The following is a 21462-nucleotide window of genomic DNA, read 5'->3' on the forward strand; positions in this document are numbered from 1 at the left end:
TCCACGATGATGCATATGTAGATATGTTCTGGCAATACTGCATTGCTAAAAATTAAGAGCAATGAAGTAATTTAAGGTATTCTGAAGTAGCTTCTAACAACATGCTCCAAATCAATAAAGAATTGTTAAAATGAACTTGGGTGTGCCAGAACAGAGGTCTCCAGGTTGCCTTTGTAACCCCCAACAGTCAAACAAAGGGAGCCCTGAAATATTCCATGTGCTTGGCAGACCTGAATCACTGTAGAGGTTGATGGGGCTTGCTTTTTATGATTAACAGGAAACAGCTAGGATGCATTGTGTTCTACTGTAAACAAGTGATGCCAGGACTTTCCAAAGTGTGCTGGTTTTAAATCAGACAAAGAAACAAACAAACAAACAAAATTACTGTTGGAGATCCAAGTCATAATGTGCAGATGAGCTCTTTGTGGGTGGTCAGTCAGCTCCTGTGCGTGTGGAAAATATAAATCAGCATTTTGTGAAAGTGGGCAGACAAGGCAGACTTACGGATGTGTCAGGAGGGGGTTTTTGTGATTTTCTTTTCAGGTGGTCATTACAAGACAGAAACCTTGGAATGAGAAACCGATGTAGCTTTTCTGTGTTAGTCTTGAGCACAGCAGCAGGGGAGCATTTGGAAGAAATTAAATGCCTCTCAAATTCTTTGATGTCAGAGTGAAACATTTCACATTTTTGTGAAAATGTATTAGAATAACAACTATTTCTTCCCCTTTCATTTTTGAAGGGAGACATTATGAAAAAGTAAGTTCTATGAATGAATGAATCATGTTGCAGTTTTGAGAAGACTGGAAGAAGCTGTCTGAAACATCTTGTATGTTCGACTTCTGTGCTTAAAAAGGGAGCTTTATATAGCACTGGCAAAATGTAATATCCTTAGAGGGACTGAAACCTCTGTTGTCCTAAACTGTCATCTCTAAGGCGTGTTAGTTTAACATGCTAGATGTTGTATTTGAATCCTTGAAAGTTAAAAGCTCTGGTTTTCTGTAATTTGATAAAATCCCTAAGTGTATGGAGATGCTGATATAATAGGTAACCTGAACATCAGTAGGAGTAAAAGGGTGCTGCTCATGAACATGGTGTAGAAACTGGGTGCTATGATAATACATGGCTATGTCATGTAAGGTTTTTATGGATGGATCTTATGAAATATTTCAGAGATCAGAATTGCTTCCCCATTTTAGAATACAGGAACTAAGGCAGATCTAAAGCACTTTAGCTCCTTCTAATACACAAATAGTAGATAATTAGAAGGAAGCTAAATTGCACATCTGTCAGTCAGTCTGTTCTCCAAAATTCTTTACCAAAATGCTTAATAAAAGCATACTTTGTTTCAAAATTTTAGGATTAAATCAATTCAGCATTTTCCAGGGAAGTTATGTAATTGAGAGAAATAGTTAAGAATAAAACACTGATTTTTGTGGTGTATGTAGTGGTGTTATTTAAGCCTATTCTGAGAAATATTCCTGTTTATCAAATATAGGGCACATCAAATGAAACTACAAGGTGACAAAATCAGGACCAACCTGTTCTTTAAACATTATGCTGTAGAGCTATAGAGCCCTTTTGCAGGACGTTGTGAATATCAAAAGTTTACACAAGTTCAGAACACAGTTGAGTAATTTAACAAAAGAAAACTCTACTGGGGATTATTAATCAGACAAGCATCACATCTGGCTCTGAAAGTCCCTAACTGTCAAGCTCTGAACACTCCTGTTAGTCATAGGAAGTATTTCTGTTTGCTTGTATTGTTCCTAAACTTTTGTTAGGGATAGGAGGGTGTAGTAGATAAGCCTTTTAGACTCTCATCTAGCAGTAATTTATTGTCTTGGAGATCTTCTGAGAACTGGAATCGTTGTTGACTGGCTTCTACTGAGAGAAAACTATCTTTGGGAGAGGAACAGCCACCAAGAAAAGGTCCTGCAGATAAATCTTGGAATTATTTCAGAGTGGCACAAACAGAATTCCTACCTGACTTAAATAGAATTACATTAGTATTACCCAGACACTCAGTTAATGAGCTATAAACATGGGGAAAGCTCTGTTCCATTCTGTACGTTGTTAGGATGTCAGGAGGTCTCCTCTAGCTGTTCCCTCACTGGCAGGAGGGAGAGCACCTCACTGCCTAAGTTGGGTGCAGATATGAACAGAGCATCAACAGATTTATTATCCTGTTCCAAGATGCATTGATAATGTGCCCTCAAACACCTGATTTGTTTCCCCTTATATTCCCTTCTCCTGCTTTTCCCTTTCCAAGTTCTTCCCATTTACCAGCCACATCGCTTCCCAATTAAACGTCTCAGCCGTTTCCCTTTCCCCACTGGCCTTGATTCAGTTGAACTGGTAAATTCTGTTAAGCTAGCACTTCCCTTGTGTTATCTCTAGTGCCTGCCTGCCCTTTCTCATGTTGCTGTCTTGTTAGTGGTGCCACAGGACTGGGTGAGCCATCTGCATGTATGATACCCCTCCCCTGTTATCTGTAGCATCTCAGGCTTGGTGGTGTTATCATGTTAGAGGCACCACAAGCCTGGGCGTGCCATTCGGGTGCTACCCTGACTTACAGAAAGTCTTGCAGTCTGTAATTCTTTGTGTCTGTGCCCCCAAAAAGATTGCAGAATAATATAGTTTACATATACTTCAGTGTTTACATAACTATAGATGTGGATGGGGATTTTCTAAAGTCTTTATATTGGGGTGACCACAGTTGTTTGCATTGGAGATTAGGGGACTTGGCAGCTGGAAAAGGGTAGACTTGGAAAAGGGATCAAGGCCAGAGCTGGATAGAAAACATTTCTTGTGGCAAAATTTGAGATTTAGGGAAGACATGTGAGACAAAAGAACAAATTATTTGTTTTTCAAAAGTGTTTCACCCCAAAATGGAATCTTGAGAATTTACAAAATTTCCTCATGGGCAGCCAGTAAACCAGAAATGAAAATTGATGGTGCCTGTCAAGCAGGCACTGGGGAAAATCAGTCCCTGCCTACTCTGCTCCTCACCCATCAACCTGCCTGGAAGGGACTTGTCAAATTCAGCTTTTTATCCACAGCAATTGAAGTCGATGTGGTTTTGGGTTTTTGTTTGTTTACTTTTGGTGGGGTGAAGGGAAGCTGGTTTTTAAACCTGGACAGTTGGATCTTCAGCAGGGAATTTCTCCACCAGCTCTGTTCTACCAGACACTTTGTAGCTCAGTGAGTTGACATCTGTATTATTTTTTGGAAATTATTATGACAATTTGGATATTTTGTTTTCACTTTTGCCACATAATTGGGCTTATCTTTGAAGTATTTCTTAGAAAAAGCTGCAGCAAAGTCCCTAGATTATTTTGGATAGTTTAGGCTGAACTATCCAAGACACTTTGAAGGAGAGCAAAGACTTTGTCTCTTCTGTATTGTAGTTTGAAGTACAAGAAATATTTTCATCAATCTCCTTTGGGGAACTTTGAAATAAAGTGTGGAATCAACAGAGCTGATCTGGGAAACTTGTGTGGTTTTACATACCTGCCTGAAAAAAAGCAAAAGAATTGAAGGAAATGAATAGTATGTGTTGGAAAACAAGGACCATCCACAGTCTTTTCTTTGCAGGTCTGTTAAGTCTTATAGCTGGCTTCCCTGTTCTTGCTTAGGAAGGGACAGAAATTTCAGATAGTTGTTTGACTGCATTGTATTATGGAGGAGCAACACATCTTCTATATTTTTTTATGTTACCTTAGGTATTTCTGTGAGGCACCACACATGCTGAGAAGCTGGTAAGTTTAGATGGCAGTGCAAAGCTAAGATTTTTGCCCATTGCAGGAACTGGGGTTGTTTAGTCTGGAGAAGAGACTAGGGGAAGACCTTGTCGCTCTCTACAACTACCTGAAAGGAGGTTGTAGTGAGGCAAGTGTCAGTCTCTTCTGCCAAGCAGCAAGTGATAGGACAAGAGAAGATGGCCTCAAATTGTGCCAGTGGAGTTTTAGATTAGATATTAGGATAAATTTCTTCACTGAAATGACTGTCATGCTCTGGAACAGGCTGCCCAGGAAAGTGATGGAGTCACCATCCCTGGAGGTATTTAAAAGAGGCATAGATGTGGTGTTTAGGGACATGGTTTAGTGGTGGATTTGGCAGCGCTGGGTTAATGGTTGGACTCAATCATCTTAAAAGTCTTTTCCAGTCTAAACAAGTCTATGATACTATCATTCTATAATAAGTCTTTGCTGGGTGCGTGCATTGGAAGGTGTCTCCTCCTGATGATACTACACTGCATGAAAGTCATCACACCATTAGCTGTGTTACAGATAGCGCAAACTGGAATTACGCTCCATTGTGCTGTGAAAGCTATAAGGCATGTGAAACACTTTTTGTTAACAGGATGGGAAGTGCAGCGTGAAATTTGGGCCAATATCAGCATCTGCTCTGAAATCTTTCAATATCCCATTAAGTTGACAGTGTGTGTCTTCTGGAAATTATTCCTGAGTGTTTGCCTTATCAGTAACAAATGTAACATTTGTGTGGTTTTCTCCTTTTCTATTTTACAAATGTGTCCAGGAGAAGCCCTTACTTTCTTTATGCTTTTACTTTTATCTTGTTCTCTTTTTTCATTTACAAACAAGTAGAGCTAATTTTTCAGCCTTTCCATTGAAGAAAATGCCTCCATGCTTCTTAATTGAATTCTTTCTATTTCTTCTGTATCTTCTACTTCCAGGAGACCGCTAGTATTCATCTTGGCTTTTTTAACTGCATATCAGTTTTGCAGTTTTCCATTAATTTCCTTGTACAACTGAGCATCTGATTTCTTCTGCCTGTCATGAAAGCATGAGCACAGTCATTCTCCATAAGCCTGTGACAGCTCTTCTCAAATCCATGTAGAACTGATTAGATATTAACAGTACTATAATTTGTTATCTCATTTGTAAAGGCTTCTTGCTGAGGAACCTTCGGGTATGTAAGAAAAATACCGTGTAAAGCATTCATATATCACTGGAAGAGATGCTACCTAGAGGGTTAAATTACTTCTAGTATGTAAAAGCAAATCTGTATATATTTTTAAGGTTGTTTTTAAATTTTATCCTTCTACAAAAGTATTCACTGCATATATATACTTTTCAGTATAAAGGTGTCATTTCCAAGCTGTCATCCTTGACTTCAGCTTGACTGAAGGAAATTACAGGTACCAGCAGGTACATTTCATCAGCTGTTCTTGAGGGCCAGTGACTTATTACTTTTTTGCAGATGTGTTTATGTGACCTGGAAAGCTAACTTACAAATCTGGTCACTGTTCTGTAACATGTATATACTCTGGTAGTGGATTTAAGCAAAAGAAGGTCTGAGTGTCACGTATTTTGGGAACTGCACCAGCACTGGGTGTGTCAGGATCCACAGTCCAGGTAATCACATAGAAGTTTCAAGAGGAAAACAAATGCCACATGAAGAATGATAATGTTTAGGTTTACAATATCAATTTTTAATATTATGATAAAATTGCTAAAGGAAAACAACTTGATACTCATTCTCTGTTGTGGTGGTTCTTTCAGAACACAGAGAGATGTGGTGACTAATTTACAACAACAAATTCTCACCTCAGAAAATTTTCTACAATACAACCCTGGAGATGGTTTGAGGGCTGCAGAAATAAATCTTTCTTAGAATAATTTTCTTCTTAAACCAAATGCGGCCCTGGGTAAGCTGTTTGATCAGTCTTGACCAAGATAAGTTGATGGAAATGTGAAATGGGCAGAAATCTTGAATTCATATGTGACACTAGATCTTCTTCATGTTTCACTAGGGTCTGATCATCTTCATTGTTCTTGAATCTTTCTATACTAAGGCAATAAGCAGATAGCTCTTAATTTCTGGTCAGAAACAAGCTGGCACTGTTTTGCATAGCTGGAGTAGTTTATTCAGTATGAAAAATACTTTGAAATATTTCTGAAAAAACCTTTAACAACTCATAATTCTCATCTGGAATATTTTAAACAGCTACAATCTTGGGCTGGAATATGAGTTGTGTCCTTGTTGGTGGGAAGAAGCACGTCAATTTACTTGCTCTATAAAATTTAGGTAAATACGTGCAATCCATACTGAATTTAGTGGGATCACAGAATAAGTTGGTCTAGAAGTCTGAGGAGGTCCCAGTCCAGCCCTGCCACAGCAGCTCAGTGTCGAGGTCAGGGGCTGGAAACGCCCCAAGGATGATGCAGCCCAGCACAGCCTCCCCTCGCTAGGCCCAGGGAAAAGCCTTTTCCTCAGGCCCACTCAGCCTCTTCTGCATGGTCCCGCAGATGCCCCTTGTCTCTGCGGCTCCCTCTTGTTGGCCGCCTCCCTGCGGGTACGGGGGTTGTGGCCAGCCTGCCCAGGCTGAGCCAGCCCCATCCGCCGCCTCTCCTCACAGGGCGACAGCTCCAGCCATGACCAGCTCGGGCCCCACTCCCTGCAGGACTCCCGGCAGTTCATTGATCTCTTTCCTGGACCGGGAGGCCCAAAACTGGATGCATTACCTAGGTGTAGTCTCCTGAGCGCTGAGAACATGTGGATAATCCTGTCCCTTGGGGTATGGGCTGGGGTCCTGCTGCTCAGGCACTGCTGACACGTGCATGGCTCCCTGTGCACCAGAGTCCCAGGACTTTCCTTGCGGAGCTGCTCCCCAGCCTGTACCATCGCCAGGGGTCATGGACTTTGCTGCATTTGTCCCCAGTGAGTTCATGAAGTTCCCATGGGCCTGTTCCTCCAGCCTGGCTTGGCCGCTGTGAATGGCAGCCCTGACTCCCAGATGGGGTTTCCCTTCCCCACCCCAGCTTGGTGTCACCAGCAAACTTGATAAGGGTGCACTACATCACATCCTTCAGGTCACTGATAAAGATGTTAAATGGAGAAAGGAAAAAGTCGTAAGTTAGTATAATCTGCTTTTGACCTCTGTGTAACTGTTTTTCAGCTGTTGGGAAATAGTCTCCAATCCTTTTGCTCTAATTTCAGGCTATTAGGCTGAAGATACTTCTCTGAGGGTGGTGGTAAATGATGCAGACTTAGTCTTTGATCCATGGAGCAACTGCATATCAGGTTAATCTATGTAAATACTTTTCAGTGAACAGGTTTTCTGACTTCCAAAAGTGCAAGTTTTGCCATGGCCACAATCATGAGCTTTACTAGTAGAGTACTTCACCTTTAACTGGGTGCCGAAGAGAGGAGAGGGGAGCGGAAAGGAAGCACTCGTTTGGGGCGGGAGGAAAAGGAGAAAAACCCAGCTGACAATTAGTGACACATGGGTAAGGATTTGATACAGTCTGGTATGGCTTCTTGTCAAAAGTCGCTGGCCTGAGCATGCAGAAAGTGTTTATTACCAGTACCTACTCTTTTGGAAAGCTCAGAGTACCTGGATTTTGTGGATTCAGTGACAATGTCAAGCTTGGTAAGTTTCTTATTAACTGATAATAACTGAAAATCTAATAGTTTTTATAATTGCTTTGTGTTTTTGCTTACTGTTGTAGCTACTTTACTAGGTTGGTGATAGTCCCAGATCTATTAATAATGCATGACTTACTGTTTAATTTTTCTCCTTAAGAAAAAAACTACTAGAAAAATAATTTTAAAATACTTGCTTCAAAATAATGCAATTAAATAAAAGAAAATACAATTAAAAGAAAAATTGCACTTTAAAAACATGCCAGAAATTTTGCTTTTCAATGCCAGTCTGGCATTCCTACTGCAACTAAAACTTCTTACCAGCGAGGATACTCTCATCTCTCACAGTTTCTGACATGTGCCCTGGTAGGGGAGCAGGACTGTGGGATGAACGTAGACTTACTGTGCAAGTGGAGAAAACTTCCAGTGGGTTCTTGTTTTGGTTGTTGTTCCTGTTTAGTTTTTGTTTTGAAAGACATCCTGGATAGGCCTGGATATCCTGACACTTTCCATACAATGGGGTGGTCAGCTATTTTTTTTTACTTCCTCACTTAGTGGCAGAGTAAAATTTATAAATATGGGAGGGGAGCCTGTGAGTTCAAAATGTGGGAAAGAAAAATAAAACAGGTTCTTTAAATCCACCTTACTTCCTTTTTGTGGATTTTAATCATGCTCTGAAACAGCAGCTTGAATCACCTTGATGTTAATCACTTTATCTGGATGTGTTGTACTGCATAGCACTGTGCTTATTCTTTATTTGCATTGCCCCTGCTGAGATTGGGAACTTCAGCAGCAGCATTGCTATGTAGTGCCAGGTACCTAACGAACAAGCAGGAGATACAGTCTGTGCCAGGAATAGTTTATAATCTAATTGGAAGCAAACCTTATCAAATAACTGTTTAAAGAACAGTAAGAAAAAATAGAGAACAAAAGCATGATTGTATCATGCAGTTGTGGGAGCCTAGTTGTTCACACTGTTTGGTTTGGTAGTTCTTGGAAACTGCAGCAAGTCATAAGTAGACCAGGAAAAAAAACCAAAAAACCCAGAAGACTCTGAGTGGGGTGAGTCTCTGTATACCACTATTCTGCATAAGAGTAGCATTTCCACAAATTGCTTTCTTTTTTCTTTCCATTTTGTGACATTAGTCAAATCATGCATGAACTTCAGAGGCTGCTACTAATTCTGCATAAGATCAAAGAAATACATTAGGTTTTTTTACAACTCTGCAATGCTTTTCTGTTTTAAGTGAAAATACTTCAGCTTTCTTTCTGGTCATTGTCAGTATTGAACAATGACTTTAGTTCTTGCACGTTACCTTATGAGGTGATATGTTTGTCTTTTAATGGCTGTTTCACTAATGCAAAACATCTGTGTGATTTGGTTCTTTAAAAATCAGCCATCAGTGACTCTCCTTAGAAAAATACCATTGGAGCATCACTGATTTGTCCATCCCAGAGTCTAATAAAAAAGAAATCCAAACTCCTGAAATAATAGGTTGTCTGAAGAAACATAATCTACCTCTTACACTAGTAATAAGGAAATAATTTTTCAGTCTATCTGTTAATAAAAAATTCAGATGGACTCTTAAGTGTTTGAAGAAGACTTAGCTTTGAAGAAATACAGTTGTCTTGAGTGACAAGCTGTAGGCTTCAGTTTTTTTCTGAAATGCAGATCTTGGTAACGGTTGCTAAGTTGTAAGACAGGGCTGTACAGCTTATTCTTTAGATTGCTCTTTTGTTTGTAACTGGATGACTTGGATGGCTCATTTAAGATTTCCCTCCTGTATACGTATACAGATGTAAATGGCAGCTGAAACAAGTTGAAAATAGAGCATCTTCAACATTAATGTCATCTATGCTCAATTTAGTAATGCTACACTTCAATACTATTTTTTTCCCCACTGTTTTTTTTTACAGTTAGGTAGTTACTGAGAATGTGTCATTGGTTACCCCACTAGTAACAGAGATGGAGGCCAAAGCAGTTCGACAGCATCTTAATTGGTGGTTTCAAGGCAGGTGTTTTCAGGAAAAACTCTTAAAATGCCTACAGAACATACTCAAATTCTAGCTTATCTGGGGAAGAAACAAACAAACATATCATCCAAACCCCTCAGTTTTAAAAGGAGATTTTTTTTAAAAGGAGATGGCATGTCCATTTTGCTTTCCATACGTTGGGTGAAAGACATCTGAAGTTGAGCAAATTAATCTAAAACTGATCTGCTTCAGATGGTTCAAGGTAAGATGAATACTATTATATTAGATTTGGGTAACTGTCTGGGCAACATTTTTGACCCACACTTTTTTTTCTTTCCCTGAAACTGATAATTTAATTTGGCTGAAATTCTTCCTAGTTTTTGTTAAGTCAAGGAAAGGGTCTCAAGCTAGTGTGCTTCTGTGTTGCACACAGTAGTCTGGTTTTCTTGTATCTGTGGTGTTGGGATGGCAAGGTAAGAAGCAGGCTGTAGATACAGCTTGAACTGAATATTACTCTTTAGAATACACAGGTGAGCTTTGGTATTCATTCAAGTTTCTCTGCCTTATCACCCTGTGACTTCTACTATGCAATAGTTAAAGCACTATGGCCTAGCTCTCAGAAACTAACTGTAAAGCGTTCTGGCATCTTCAGTTTTTCAGTAAATTAGTTTTAGAAGTGCTTTACTGCTCAGTAAAGAGAGGTATGCCTCACAAATGAGTAAAATATAGCTTGTTGTCATTTAATATTTTGGTATGTTGTACAAACATTTTCAAATGATTTTTTTTTTTTTGTTGGTGCAGACATATCAAAGCATCAGGGCTGCTGTTCTTATTAATTATTTCTTACATGAAATAGGCTTATTTTTCCTGTGTGCTTGTGCATTAAATAAAATATGCAGCAATAGAATAAGTGTAGAAAATACCTTACCTGCAGATTTCTCATTTTCTTTAATTACCTTTTAATTAGAATTCTTGTTACAGAATTAATAAGGTAATTGATTCCTTTTAAAGTGTGTAACAGAATGAAGCACTGTGCAATGTTTGTCCCCGGTTGACAAATGATGCCCAGAACAGCATATGATGAATATTAGTTGGATAGTTTAATACACTACTAAAGAGGCTTACAAGCTACTGTGAGGAGTAGAAAATACAAGAATAAAAGCTTATCTGTAACTTAACACATGTGGGAATAATACTTAGCATTTCTGTCAGGCTTTCTGTTTGAGAATTTTGAAGTGCTTTGCAATACAAATGATGAATTAATCCCCAGAATAGTCCTTAATGTTTTTATTTTCCCTCTTAGTTCCTTTTTTACATGCAGATATTAGACTTCTTATTTTAATTTAGTTTTGCTGGCAAGAAGTGAATTATTTGTAGGATCCTGAAATGCTGAGAAGTAGCAGGAGTTTGCTCATATATCCCTTTAATAGAGCATTAAATACAGAACCATATAAAATGTTTCATGATATGATATGTGTGTTTAATATTAACAGAGAATCCTGTAAATGAGTTTGGCTTATTACCTTAGCTCTACTGTCATTTTAAGAGTTGTAAGTATTTGCCCCACTTGTTGTGTGACAGTACCCTATGCTGTGGGTAGCGCTCTCGGACAAACGTCTGAGTTGTTCGGAGTTCTTGCCATGAGTTAAACGGCAGGTGCCTAAATGTTCCCCAAATCTCTAGCTGCTACTTAGTGGAAAACAGCAACTATGAATCCTTGTTACTGGCCCATTAACTAACACAAAAGCCTCTTTCAGCGGTTTACTTGGCTAAGTGGAAGTCCTGTTGGGAAGCACTTGCAGGAACATCTCCAGCCTGCATGGGCTTCGGAGCATGGTTGTCATCCACCTGCTAAATTAGAAATGGTGACGCTTTGGCAGTGACTTAAACAAACATTGACAGTGTGTAGCTTGCTTTTAACTCAGGATGATGCCATTAGGAGAAGAGGTTATAAACACCAGAAATCTGTCAGGCTCCTGCTTTGCAATAATCTTCCTGCTGACGAGTAAGAAGTGGCTGTATACATATGAAGGATCCTAGTGACAGGATTTATTTTCTGTGTCTTGAAGGAGAAAAACAAATGTCTGTTTCCAGTAAAGAAAGTATGTTGTTATTTTTATCTTCTGTCAGACTAGGATTCAAGGAAAAAAGTAAACAGTATCCAATGAGATGAATCTTCCTTGGATATTTGAGATTTTTTTTTTTTTTTTCAGCTTTGTTTCTGGAATAAGAAATCATAACTAAAAATGAAGAGCTTGAAATAAAACTCTGAAACTATAGTTGCAAAATTTTAATATGAAATCAAACTTTAGACACAATTCTACCTACAGAAAACCTGATCTGAATATAAACCAGTTTTAGCTAGTTTTCTAGTGAATCTTGGTCTTCAGCCAAGCAGTTAACTTTGAGTTTTTGTTTTGTGAAAAGTTGCTTAAAACCAATGTTGTCAGCAATCTAGCGTAAGGGCAGGCAGTGTAACTGAAAAAAAAAAAAAAAAAACAACCCAAAAAGCAGACAAATACCACACTTAGTCATAGTTGTGTGTCTGCTTAGATAAGGTTATGAACTAATTAGTGAAGTAACTGCAGTAGAACACCCTACATTTTTACGTAGAATTTCCACTATAGAGCATGTCTGGACAGAGTAAAAAGCTGTGAATTCTGATAACAACTTTCAAAATCCAACATTTTTTTTTTTTTTTTAAGGCAATTCAAGGTAGTTATAAGTGATCGAAACACTTTCACATGGAAAAGACATTGGAATGTGTTACAATTACATGCAGAACTGCAGGGAAAGATTGAAATAAAAGGTTTGAAGTACTATTGAAACAATAATAGTGAATAATGACAAAATTAATAAAGGTCATGCTCCGAAACAAGGGAGGTTGTCCAGTGATTTCACAATGTAGTTGTGCTTCCTAATCCTAGAAAAAAAAGTGTTATGTATTGAGATCTAGAGAAAAATTAATCTATTACTTCATGTTTCCAAGATGCAAATTATTCAAGACAAGACCAATAAACTCAATAACTTCAGAACTGCAATATTACACTAAATACCATTACAAAGATGATGAAACACAGATGTAAATACTTTTAATAACTAAAGTAAAAAAGATAGTTTGTGTATTGCCAAAAATTATTCAGTGTGATAATCAGTAGATTCTGTAAGCATATTAAGCAGAGCTCTTCTATACATGGCATGATTTTATGAAAACTGATAGTAAATCAGCTGAAGGAGATCATATAGTTTTTCACAGAGAAATCCTGATTAGTGACAGTACCTTTAAAGGTACTGTTATGTTTACTAATAACAGATTTCGGGAGCGATTGTGAAGTTTTTTATCTGTACTGCAATTTGGCTGGTGCTTGATGACTGTAAAAACAGTTGAGAATATGTCTTTCAATGGAGGTTGGGCAAGATGGCCTCTAGAGTCCCTTCCAGCTTTAACCCTTCTGTGATTCTGATTCATCAGGTCTCACTTAGGTTCAGTTGTTGGTTAACAGTAATGGGAGTGGAAAGTAAGGAAGTATGGCTTTCTAAAGCTTGAGGTTTTGCTGAGGGTTAATATAATATTGACATCAGAGTGAAGAAACCAGCTGGGGGTTGTGTTGTGGTCACAAACTTCCCACACTGAACATGCTAGGAGACATTGTGGTAGGGTCACCTAGGCCAGCAGCCAAGCACCCACACAGCTGTTGGCCCACCAGGTGGGCTGCAGGAGAGAAAGGGAAGAACGAAAGCAAGAAATCTGGTGGGTCGGGGTAAAGACCACTATGTAGGTAAAGGAAGGAGGGGGCAGGGACAAGTGATGCAATGGCAGTCACTCAACCACATCCCACAAACAGACTGATGTCCAGTCTCTGAGCAGCAGCCACCTTAGAAAACCCCTCCTTCTTTCTCTGCCCCGGTTTTTATTGCTGAACATGATATTACATGGTAGGGAGTATCCCCTTGGCCAGCTGGGGTCAGCTGTTCCAGCTGTGTCCCCTCCCAACCTCTGGCTAAACCCCCCATTCTACTTGTCGAAGGGAGTGGGAAACGGATGGGAGCTGGAAAAAGAGAAAGCCTTGATGTTGTACAAGCACTGTTCCTTGATGTTGTACAAGCACTGTTCAGCAATAGCCAAAACATTGCTGCTTTATCAGCATTATTTCAGTCACAAATTCAAAACACCATATGGGCTGCTGTGAAGGATGCTAACTCCATCCTGGCCAGACCCAGTGCAGTCATCACCATGCAAGTTGATTTGTACAGGAGGAAAGTGGAATGTGTATTGACATTTCTTACTAATTCTGGGGACTTTTTTCACTTCCCTTGCTGATACTGTGAACAAATCAAGTTTGTTCAGCAACAGGAAGGAGAGAAGATTCCGGGAGATTAGGGTGAATGAATGTGTAGTTCTGGTAAAGAGAAGTTTAGAAGGTGAGAATAATTTAAATGTGTAAAAAGTACAGTGTAAACTGAGAAATAGTAGAGATTAGACAAGCAAGCTGTCATGTTTTCTTCAGAGTTTTGGTTTGGTTTTTAACTGGTCTCTTCATTTCTTGGTCTTCTAGTACCTTAGCCTTCTGCCTTCATCCCTTGTCTTGGCATGGTTTAAATGGCTCTGTTGAAAGTCAGCGTGGTGCTATTTCATGCAATGAAAACTTTTTTCATTTAATATCCCAGTTCTAGAAGGTGCTTGAATTCTTTTCCTGACATCATCTTTAACATCTCCCCAGCTTGTATGTAACTGCTAAAAATAAACCTTATGAAGTTCTTATTATTTTCATTTCACCTGGTGCTTTTTGCACCTAAACACCACGATCACTGTGCTGATTCAGCATCTTTTTATTTTCTGGGAACATTTGCTGCCTGAACTCCTGGGTACTCCTGTTTGACTAGAACTGTATTTTGCACATTTCAAGTGGGTTAGGTATCCTCTGTAGACTTTGTGTTAGAGTGTTTTGGAAGGTGGCAGTAACTAAAATACTAACAAACAGGAGTGTGTTCTCATCATCTTTTGGTTGGCCAGCATTATAGCTGTAGAAAAGGTCTTTGTTTCTGCTTCTGGAGAACAAATTGGATATATTTTTTTACTTTATTTCACTTTATTTTTTTAATATTCAGTGGATTGAGAAGGATTTTAAAATTGTATTTCAAAATGCTTCCATTAAAGACAGACATGCACAGGGTCCTTTTGTGCATAATGTCAGACCTTCATCTTTTGCTTCTAAGTGACTTTGCTGATACCAATTACAATAGCACACTTTGTTATTCTTCAACAGATATGGGGTAGTATTGTGGCATTTTCTGACTTTGTATGTAAAAATCAGCGCCCCATTTTTTTCTGAAGATGTAAAGCCAAACAGCTTACTAGTAAAACAGTGCTAGCTAGTCAAGCCTTTGGCTGCTACTTTTGATTGCGAGTGACCCGAGACAGAGCTCCATTGGAAACAGACTTTGCTGTTGTAGACATGGGGCTTCCAGTGAGCTATCAGGCTCTTCTCGAGTTTGAAGTTAATGAACATATCTTAGTAAAACTAGAAGGACTGAGGAATACATCTATGCAAATGTAACTCTGCCTGTTGACATCCTGGAGAACTAGTAAGGAATTATTTGAAAGCACTTGGGTGAAATAATTTTATTAGTTACATTGTAGAGGAGTATGAGAGTATCTGAAATCATCTGGTCAAAAGCTGTTAGACTCTTCATCATGAGGAATTTCTTTTTAACAGGATTCATAATGTGGTGTTGAAATACAGATGTTCTCTGTAACCGTGATCTTTCAAAAGCACTTGTAAGAGTAGTCAGAGATGTGATCAGAAGGGCCTTTGTGAATTAAAGAAATGTAGAGACATTGATTTGGGGATGTCTCATGCAAACAGAAAAGTAAATGGATTTCTCAAAAACCTGTTAAAATTAATTCATGAGGTACCAGTGCTAGGAGTTTTTTCTAAGCAAATAATAATTTTCAGTGAGCTGGGTCTATTCAAATTGCTACTCAATATTTTAGAATTTTTCTATTCTTATGTAGAAAATAAAACTATTAACAAATAGGAAATGTTTTTAATAGGAAACAATACAGTTTTATAATTTCCACAGGGGGAAAAGCATGTAGACTATTCTGATGTATTGCATTCTAGAAATTGAGACTTCTTGCTAGGTTTGAAGCCCAAACTCGCTTGTCCAGCAGGCAGTGTTGATTAAGGTAGTTTTTGTAGGCTACTGTATCTATGGGCTATTTTCCTAGTAAGTACAGTAACACTGATTCCTAGGAAGTTTTGGCTAAATAGCCATTAACATTTGTGTATAGTTGGAAAAACTCGGGTCCTTTTGAAACACTAGAGGGCTCACTGAGTGCTTTTGGAGTTGCATTTTACTTTCCATGTTGTGTCCATAAACACCCAAAATGTCTAAAGGATGTTCTAAAAGTGCATTGTCTTAGGAGAAAGCTTACTTACTAAGCTTGGTGGTTTTATCTAAATCTAGATTTTCTGGAAGAGTTCTAAATTAACACTTTGATTAGCCAAAAGAGATTCATTAGACCTCTTGCTCAGTAGATTCTGGTGGGTTTTTCTTTTCCACGGAAATATTTCTTAAAGTTTTGGGGTTTTTCCAAATTACTTGTTTGTCTGTCTGGCTTTTTGGATTCACATATTATAATTTCCTGAGAAGCAATTAGACAAAAACGTACCTGAGTACTTGGACTCAGCAAAATAGGAGAATGCTTTGGGGGAAAAAATACCCTAAACCAAAACACTTGTTATTCATTAAATGCAATAATAAATACTATTAGTAAGTAGTCTGTGTGGGATAGCTTCCTGTCTTAATATCTAGGAGCTGACGAACAACAGGGTAGTGAGTGGTTTCAATTGACAACTCACACATGCATTTACAATGCGATAAGATCAAAATGTCATTCAGTTGGAAAAACTAAAGGCAACTGAGCACAAATAGGACATCTTGTAGCATCATGCACTTTGTGACTGTTGTGGTTGAACTGAGCTGAATTGAAGCTGTTCCTGCCTTTCCTGCTTGCTAACTGATACCCCTATAAACATGAAGTCTACCACATGGCTGCCTATTACCAGTTCCGCGTTGGGACAAAATATCCTGTCCTTGGAGAGCACTTAAGCTGTTTTGCAATGAAGTCAAGCAAGGGACACCACTCCTGCCATCCAGCATATCAGTGCCATTCATGGCCTGAGACCATTTCCACAGAGCCTCTTACTCATTGCCTTTCAGCTGAGGTCTGACACCAGGCTAACCTTCTGGTTGAAAATGCTCAGGTATTAAATGCAGATGCCAATCTTTCCATTTGTACATCTGGGGCTGTAAGGGCTCTGGAGTAAATTAACATCCCTGAATTTTCCTGCAGTATAGATGCACATTTGTGCTTCCATAAATAGCAAATAAATGTTTATTCTTACAAGTGCAGCAGTACTCTAGAAAATCAGTTGTCATTTGTTATAGTCTGGTTTAATCTATATTTTTAATTGACATAATTTCTCTATGTGATTTGAGCAAAGGAAAGAGGAAGGAAGTGCAAGACTTCTATTATCATTGTGCCCCAAGGCTGTTTTTTTTAAATTTAGGATTATAACTATTATTTAACAAAATTATCCTTGACACACATGGCCTCAAGAAGAGGTCTGAAAGCAAGGGCAGAACAGTGTTGTCAGCTGACAGCCTGAAGCAGTATCTTTGAAAAGGTCTGAAATTGTCACTTTTTGTCTAGAAGATGACCTCTGGCATTCCCAGCACTGCTGTGCCTTGTGGAACAGGGGAGGAGGGGCAATGCAGAGGCAAGATCTTTTTTTCTGTTCTGTAAAGTCAGGCTGCTTGTGGTGGCCATTAAGGAAGACTCTTCCTGAGGTGGTGTTAAAGGTGGTGGTTGGTAAAGGGAGGTATTGGACCTGCTGGCATGGCAGTGGTTCTTCACCAGGCCTGCAGAGCTGGGTGCATTGTCCTCACTGCGTGTTTGAGAAGGGACAGGTAGGGTCCTGGCTGTGCACCTGGGCAACCCCCAGAAAGGACAATTTGGGCTCGCTTGGGCTGATCATGGTGGTAGAGAGTGTGAAGGGGTCCTTGAGTCAACCTGCTGTCTCGGCTTCTGACGTGATTGTTCCCTGCTCTTACTGCAGAGCTGCTGTGCTGGGTTCCCTGAAGCAGTTTCTCAAAGCGGTATTTATTTGTGGTGCACCTCTTGATGCAGAACATGGTTTTGTAGTGATATGTGTTTAGTTGTGAAAGTTTTCAGCTATTTGTGGAAAATGACATGTGAAAGTAGCTACTGATACATACAATGGCATTTGTAGTCATAGAAGATTATATCATAATAACCTCAAAACCTTTCCTAGGTGTTCTGCCTGCCCCCTTCAGCTTCCTCCTGTTATTAGCCATACCAAGTTTCATTTTGTTAGTTTTATGCCTGAGAGTCTCTCCCAGAATCTGAAAACTACTGTAAGCTTAATTTTGACCTTAAAAATTCTTACTTTAGGAGAAAAAACTAATTTAAAAATGTTACTTCCTCAGTTTGAGGTGTATGCATAACGGAAATAAAATCTTACTTGAATTGATATCTAACACAGTAAATTCCCTTCCTAAAAATTAATTGGTTTTCAGTGTGTCTTGACCATAAGCATACAGATAACGGTAGAGGTGGGTGGGACAGACAGAATTCTGACAGTAACTATCGCAGTGCCACCCAGAAAACAGTGCCACTGTTATTCTGTATTGAGTATTTCATATTTCTAATATAACTCATATAACATGAATTTAATTAAGCATTGGATTAGATGTGTTTAATGTTGAGAATTTTCTCAAGTCAGTATTTGCTGTGGCTTCTTGCTAAATCAACATTGTAATCCTGCTTTCCTTTCTCTACAGATGATGAAACATGCCTGGGATAATTATAAGCGTTATGCATGGGGATTAAATGAACTGAAACCTATATCTAAGCAAGGACATTCAAGCAATTTATTTGGTGAGTAGAGTGTATTTTTGTGCTTAGTGACGTTAGCATAAAACAGTAAATCAGATGAAAAGCTTATAGGTGATAAACATGTTCTTTCTACCCTCTGTCATTCAGTGTGGTGTTTCTTGCTTATGTATAAAAGTAACAGTAAATGAAGGTGATGCTTGCTATGACTTTTATAGATTACCATCTGAATGAGAATAAATGAAGCGTGTCATTGCTGTGTGCTAAAGGTGTAGTTTTGTTGCATTAGATACTACCCTGCCTTAAACTTTTCCTATGAAGTGGAACTCATTGACACCACATTCAATAAGCAGGAAACAAAAACTGTAAGGGGGGGTAAATCCAGAACAAGGAATAAAACATACTCTTCACAGTCATGAAGGTAGCTGAAGCTGTCTACAGTTCTCAGGAATTTATTTCCATTCCTTAAAAAACTTGTTAGTCTCTATCAGTCAGGTTTCCTTATCAGGCTTTCTCTTTCATGACTATAACCATTATTTGCCCCTCTAAATGTTGCATGGGAGATGCTTAAATAACGACCAAGTTGTTATCAGTGTAGATCATATAGTTGGCTGAAAAGTTCTAGTAGGAGAGGCACACTGCTGAAATCCAGTGTAATAAGACTTCTTCAGTGTCCAGGTGGGACATAGGGCTGGATAAATAGCAGCTGAAGAGCAACAGCATTCTGAGGAGGCATGAGAAAGCAGTCCTATGAACTGTCATCATCTTCAGTTTTGTAGAAAAACAAAGAATTAAACTGTTTGACAGCAATCTTTATATTCAAATATCTTCTGTTTTCCAAATAGCTGGAAAATTAACTCATTTCTACAGCTGAGACAAAATCAATACATTATTTTGATTTTAACAAGAATTTATTTTGTTGAATGTTTGGAAAATATAGTTTGAAGTGGAAACGTTTCCTAAAACAGCCTAAATAGAACACTTATCAAATCCTCAACTATACTTAGAAGTTGCTAAGAGAAAGCAGTTGTGATTACAAAAATAATTTTGAAAATGCATCTGCATTGGTCTTGCTGCACTGCTTGTCTACCCGAGGTAACATAAAAAATGTTACTAGGTAATTATTATATAGTTAGTGATTGGACTTTAAACACGAATTGGGTGCTTGAAACCAAAGTAATCTGAGTGAACTTCAGGGTTAAGTGGGGCTTCTGTTTTCTTTTCTTGAAAACTAAAATTTGTTATTAACTTCATGCAGATGACTGATAGTTGTGCAATTTAATATCATATTTGAAGAACTTTTTAACACAATCCTGTTTTCTTTGTGTTCTTGGAGGACAGCAAAAGGGCACGTGATGTCTTGAAAATTAAAATGCTCAGTGTAGTTTAATTTGGAATCAGAAGTGGTATAAAAGTTTACGAGGTTTGAGTTCTTAATGATATTGCATGGATTTGCAGAAAACCGTGTAGATGTATTATTGACTCTGGAAATTCTTAAGCAGGAGTTCTGTGGATGTTGCATAAGAATAAGTCACTGCAGACACTATTCAGTGTGAAACAGGACAAGTGTTGAATTTGAAAACAAAACTGCGTTTAAAGGAGTAAGAGCCAGAGTCAGTCTACATGTAGATCGCTTTCTCATCGTGGTCATCTACTATAAGATCTTACTGCTGAGGAGATTTCTGAAGGAACACCTTCACTCTTGTTGATCTTGGTGGCAAATCAAAATAAGCATTAGGTCTCTTTCTGCTGAATTGCTTTACAGAATACTGAAGAACAACACATCTGCGAGTAGTCATGTCTCATAAGCTACCCTTTCCTGAATCCATAATCTCCTTTTGGTTTTTAGAAACAAAACTCCTTGTTTCTGTAATGCTGTCCTCAGATCATTAGATCTGATCTGTACCTTCATGTTTGAATTCAACAAATGCCTTTTTAATAAAGCAATACAAGTATGATCTTGTTTTTCTTTTTTTCCTTTTTTTTTTTTCTTCTTTTTTTGTCAAATAATTTAACCTCTCTTTCCTTTTGAAAGGACAAACATGTTTCCTTATTGTCTTTGTTTCTGGTTCTTATTTAAAAAAAAAAAAAATGCAAATGTTGACTACTTTTAAAGGTAACTCTAAATTAAATTAGTTGAGAATAGGTTACTTCCAGCTCTGTGTCCTGCAAATCTCCTGACAGCCTTCAGAAATCAAGTAAGAACTTCAATTCACTGTCATCTACCATAACTATCTCCAATTTGCCATGATTGTCTTTTCTTCTTGCTTCTGGGTCTCAATTTTACAAAAAAATAGCAAGTTTCTGATTGTCTTAACAACAGTAAAATACAGCATATTTCATTAGCCAGCTGTTTAATTTTGAACACTTCCCCTCCTATGAATTCATTGATGCAGTTAATGGTATTTTGCGTATACTGGGAGTGTCTCTTATGGGATAGAGACTTTAAATACCTGATTGTGGGGAACAGCAAGTTCCAATACTGTAGCTCACTGGTGCTTAATGTTGTGTAGGTTATAGTCACTATAGCTCTGACACAGAAGGGGATGGTTGTTGTCAAATGATACTGCTTCTAAGCTGAATTTTGGAGGTAAAAATGCTTTAGACATTACAAGCATGATAAGGCATTTTATAGATAGAATATATTGGCATTTGTGTCTTGAAGACAAGACACAACTGTCACGTTTCTCTGAAACACAAAAATAACACGGGGTTTTCAGAAGCGTTGTTACACATAATGTGACTGTTAAGCAATACCATCATGAATTTGGCAACTACTCTGACACTATTGTTAGTCTAGGGGAAGAGGAACATGGCCAGTGGGATGATGATGGGAGAAAGGATAGTGACAACTGGTGGTTTTGACCTCATCAGGGGAAGGAAAAGCGTCTTGCTTTAGCACCTTGTACAAATTAAGAGCAGAAGAACTCTTCTGTAGCTGAGGACTTCTTGCTGAACTTTAAAATGACATTTTATATGTCCTAAACCCAGGGCATGAAACGTAACTTTTGAAGACAAGGACTTGCCTTGATCTCATTGGTATTCTGTGAGTAGTGTGGGTACAGAGTATATTTAATAAGTTGAGAGACTCTTTAGACTGGTAGACTGCAGACGTATTCATACTATGAGCAGAAATTGCCTCCTTTCACATGTGCACGCTAAAAATAATTCACTTT

General features: G+C 38.4%; 1 protein-coding gene across 2 annotated transcripts in view; it reads left to right on the forward strand.

The window, feature by feature from the left end:
• The window catches only part of MAN1A1 (mannosidase alpha class 1A member 1), a 152016-nt gene that overhangs the window by 21029 nt on the left and 109525 nt on the right, over window positions 1-21462 (forward strand). For both annotated transcript variants that reach the window (XM_080389075.1, XM_080389076.1), the window contains exon 2: window positions 18235-18331. In XM_080389075.1, coding sequence (XP_080245201.1) covers window positions 18235-18331 — 97 coding nt within the window. The remainder of the gene's footprint in view (window positions 1-18234; window positions 18332-21462) is intronic.

The sequence above is a fragment of the Falco punctatus genome (assembly GCF_963210335.1).
Source record: "Falco punctatus genome assembly, chromosome: 5".
NCBI lineage: Eukaryota > Metazoa > Chordata > Aves > Falconiformes > Falconidae > Falco > Falco punctatus.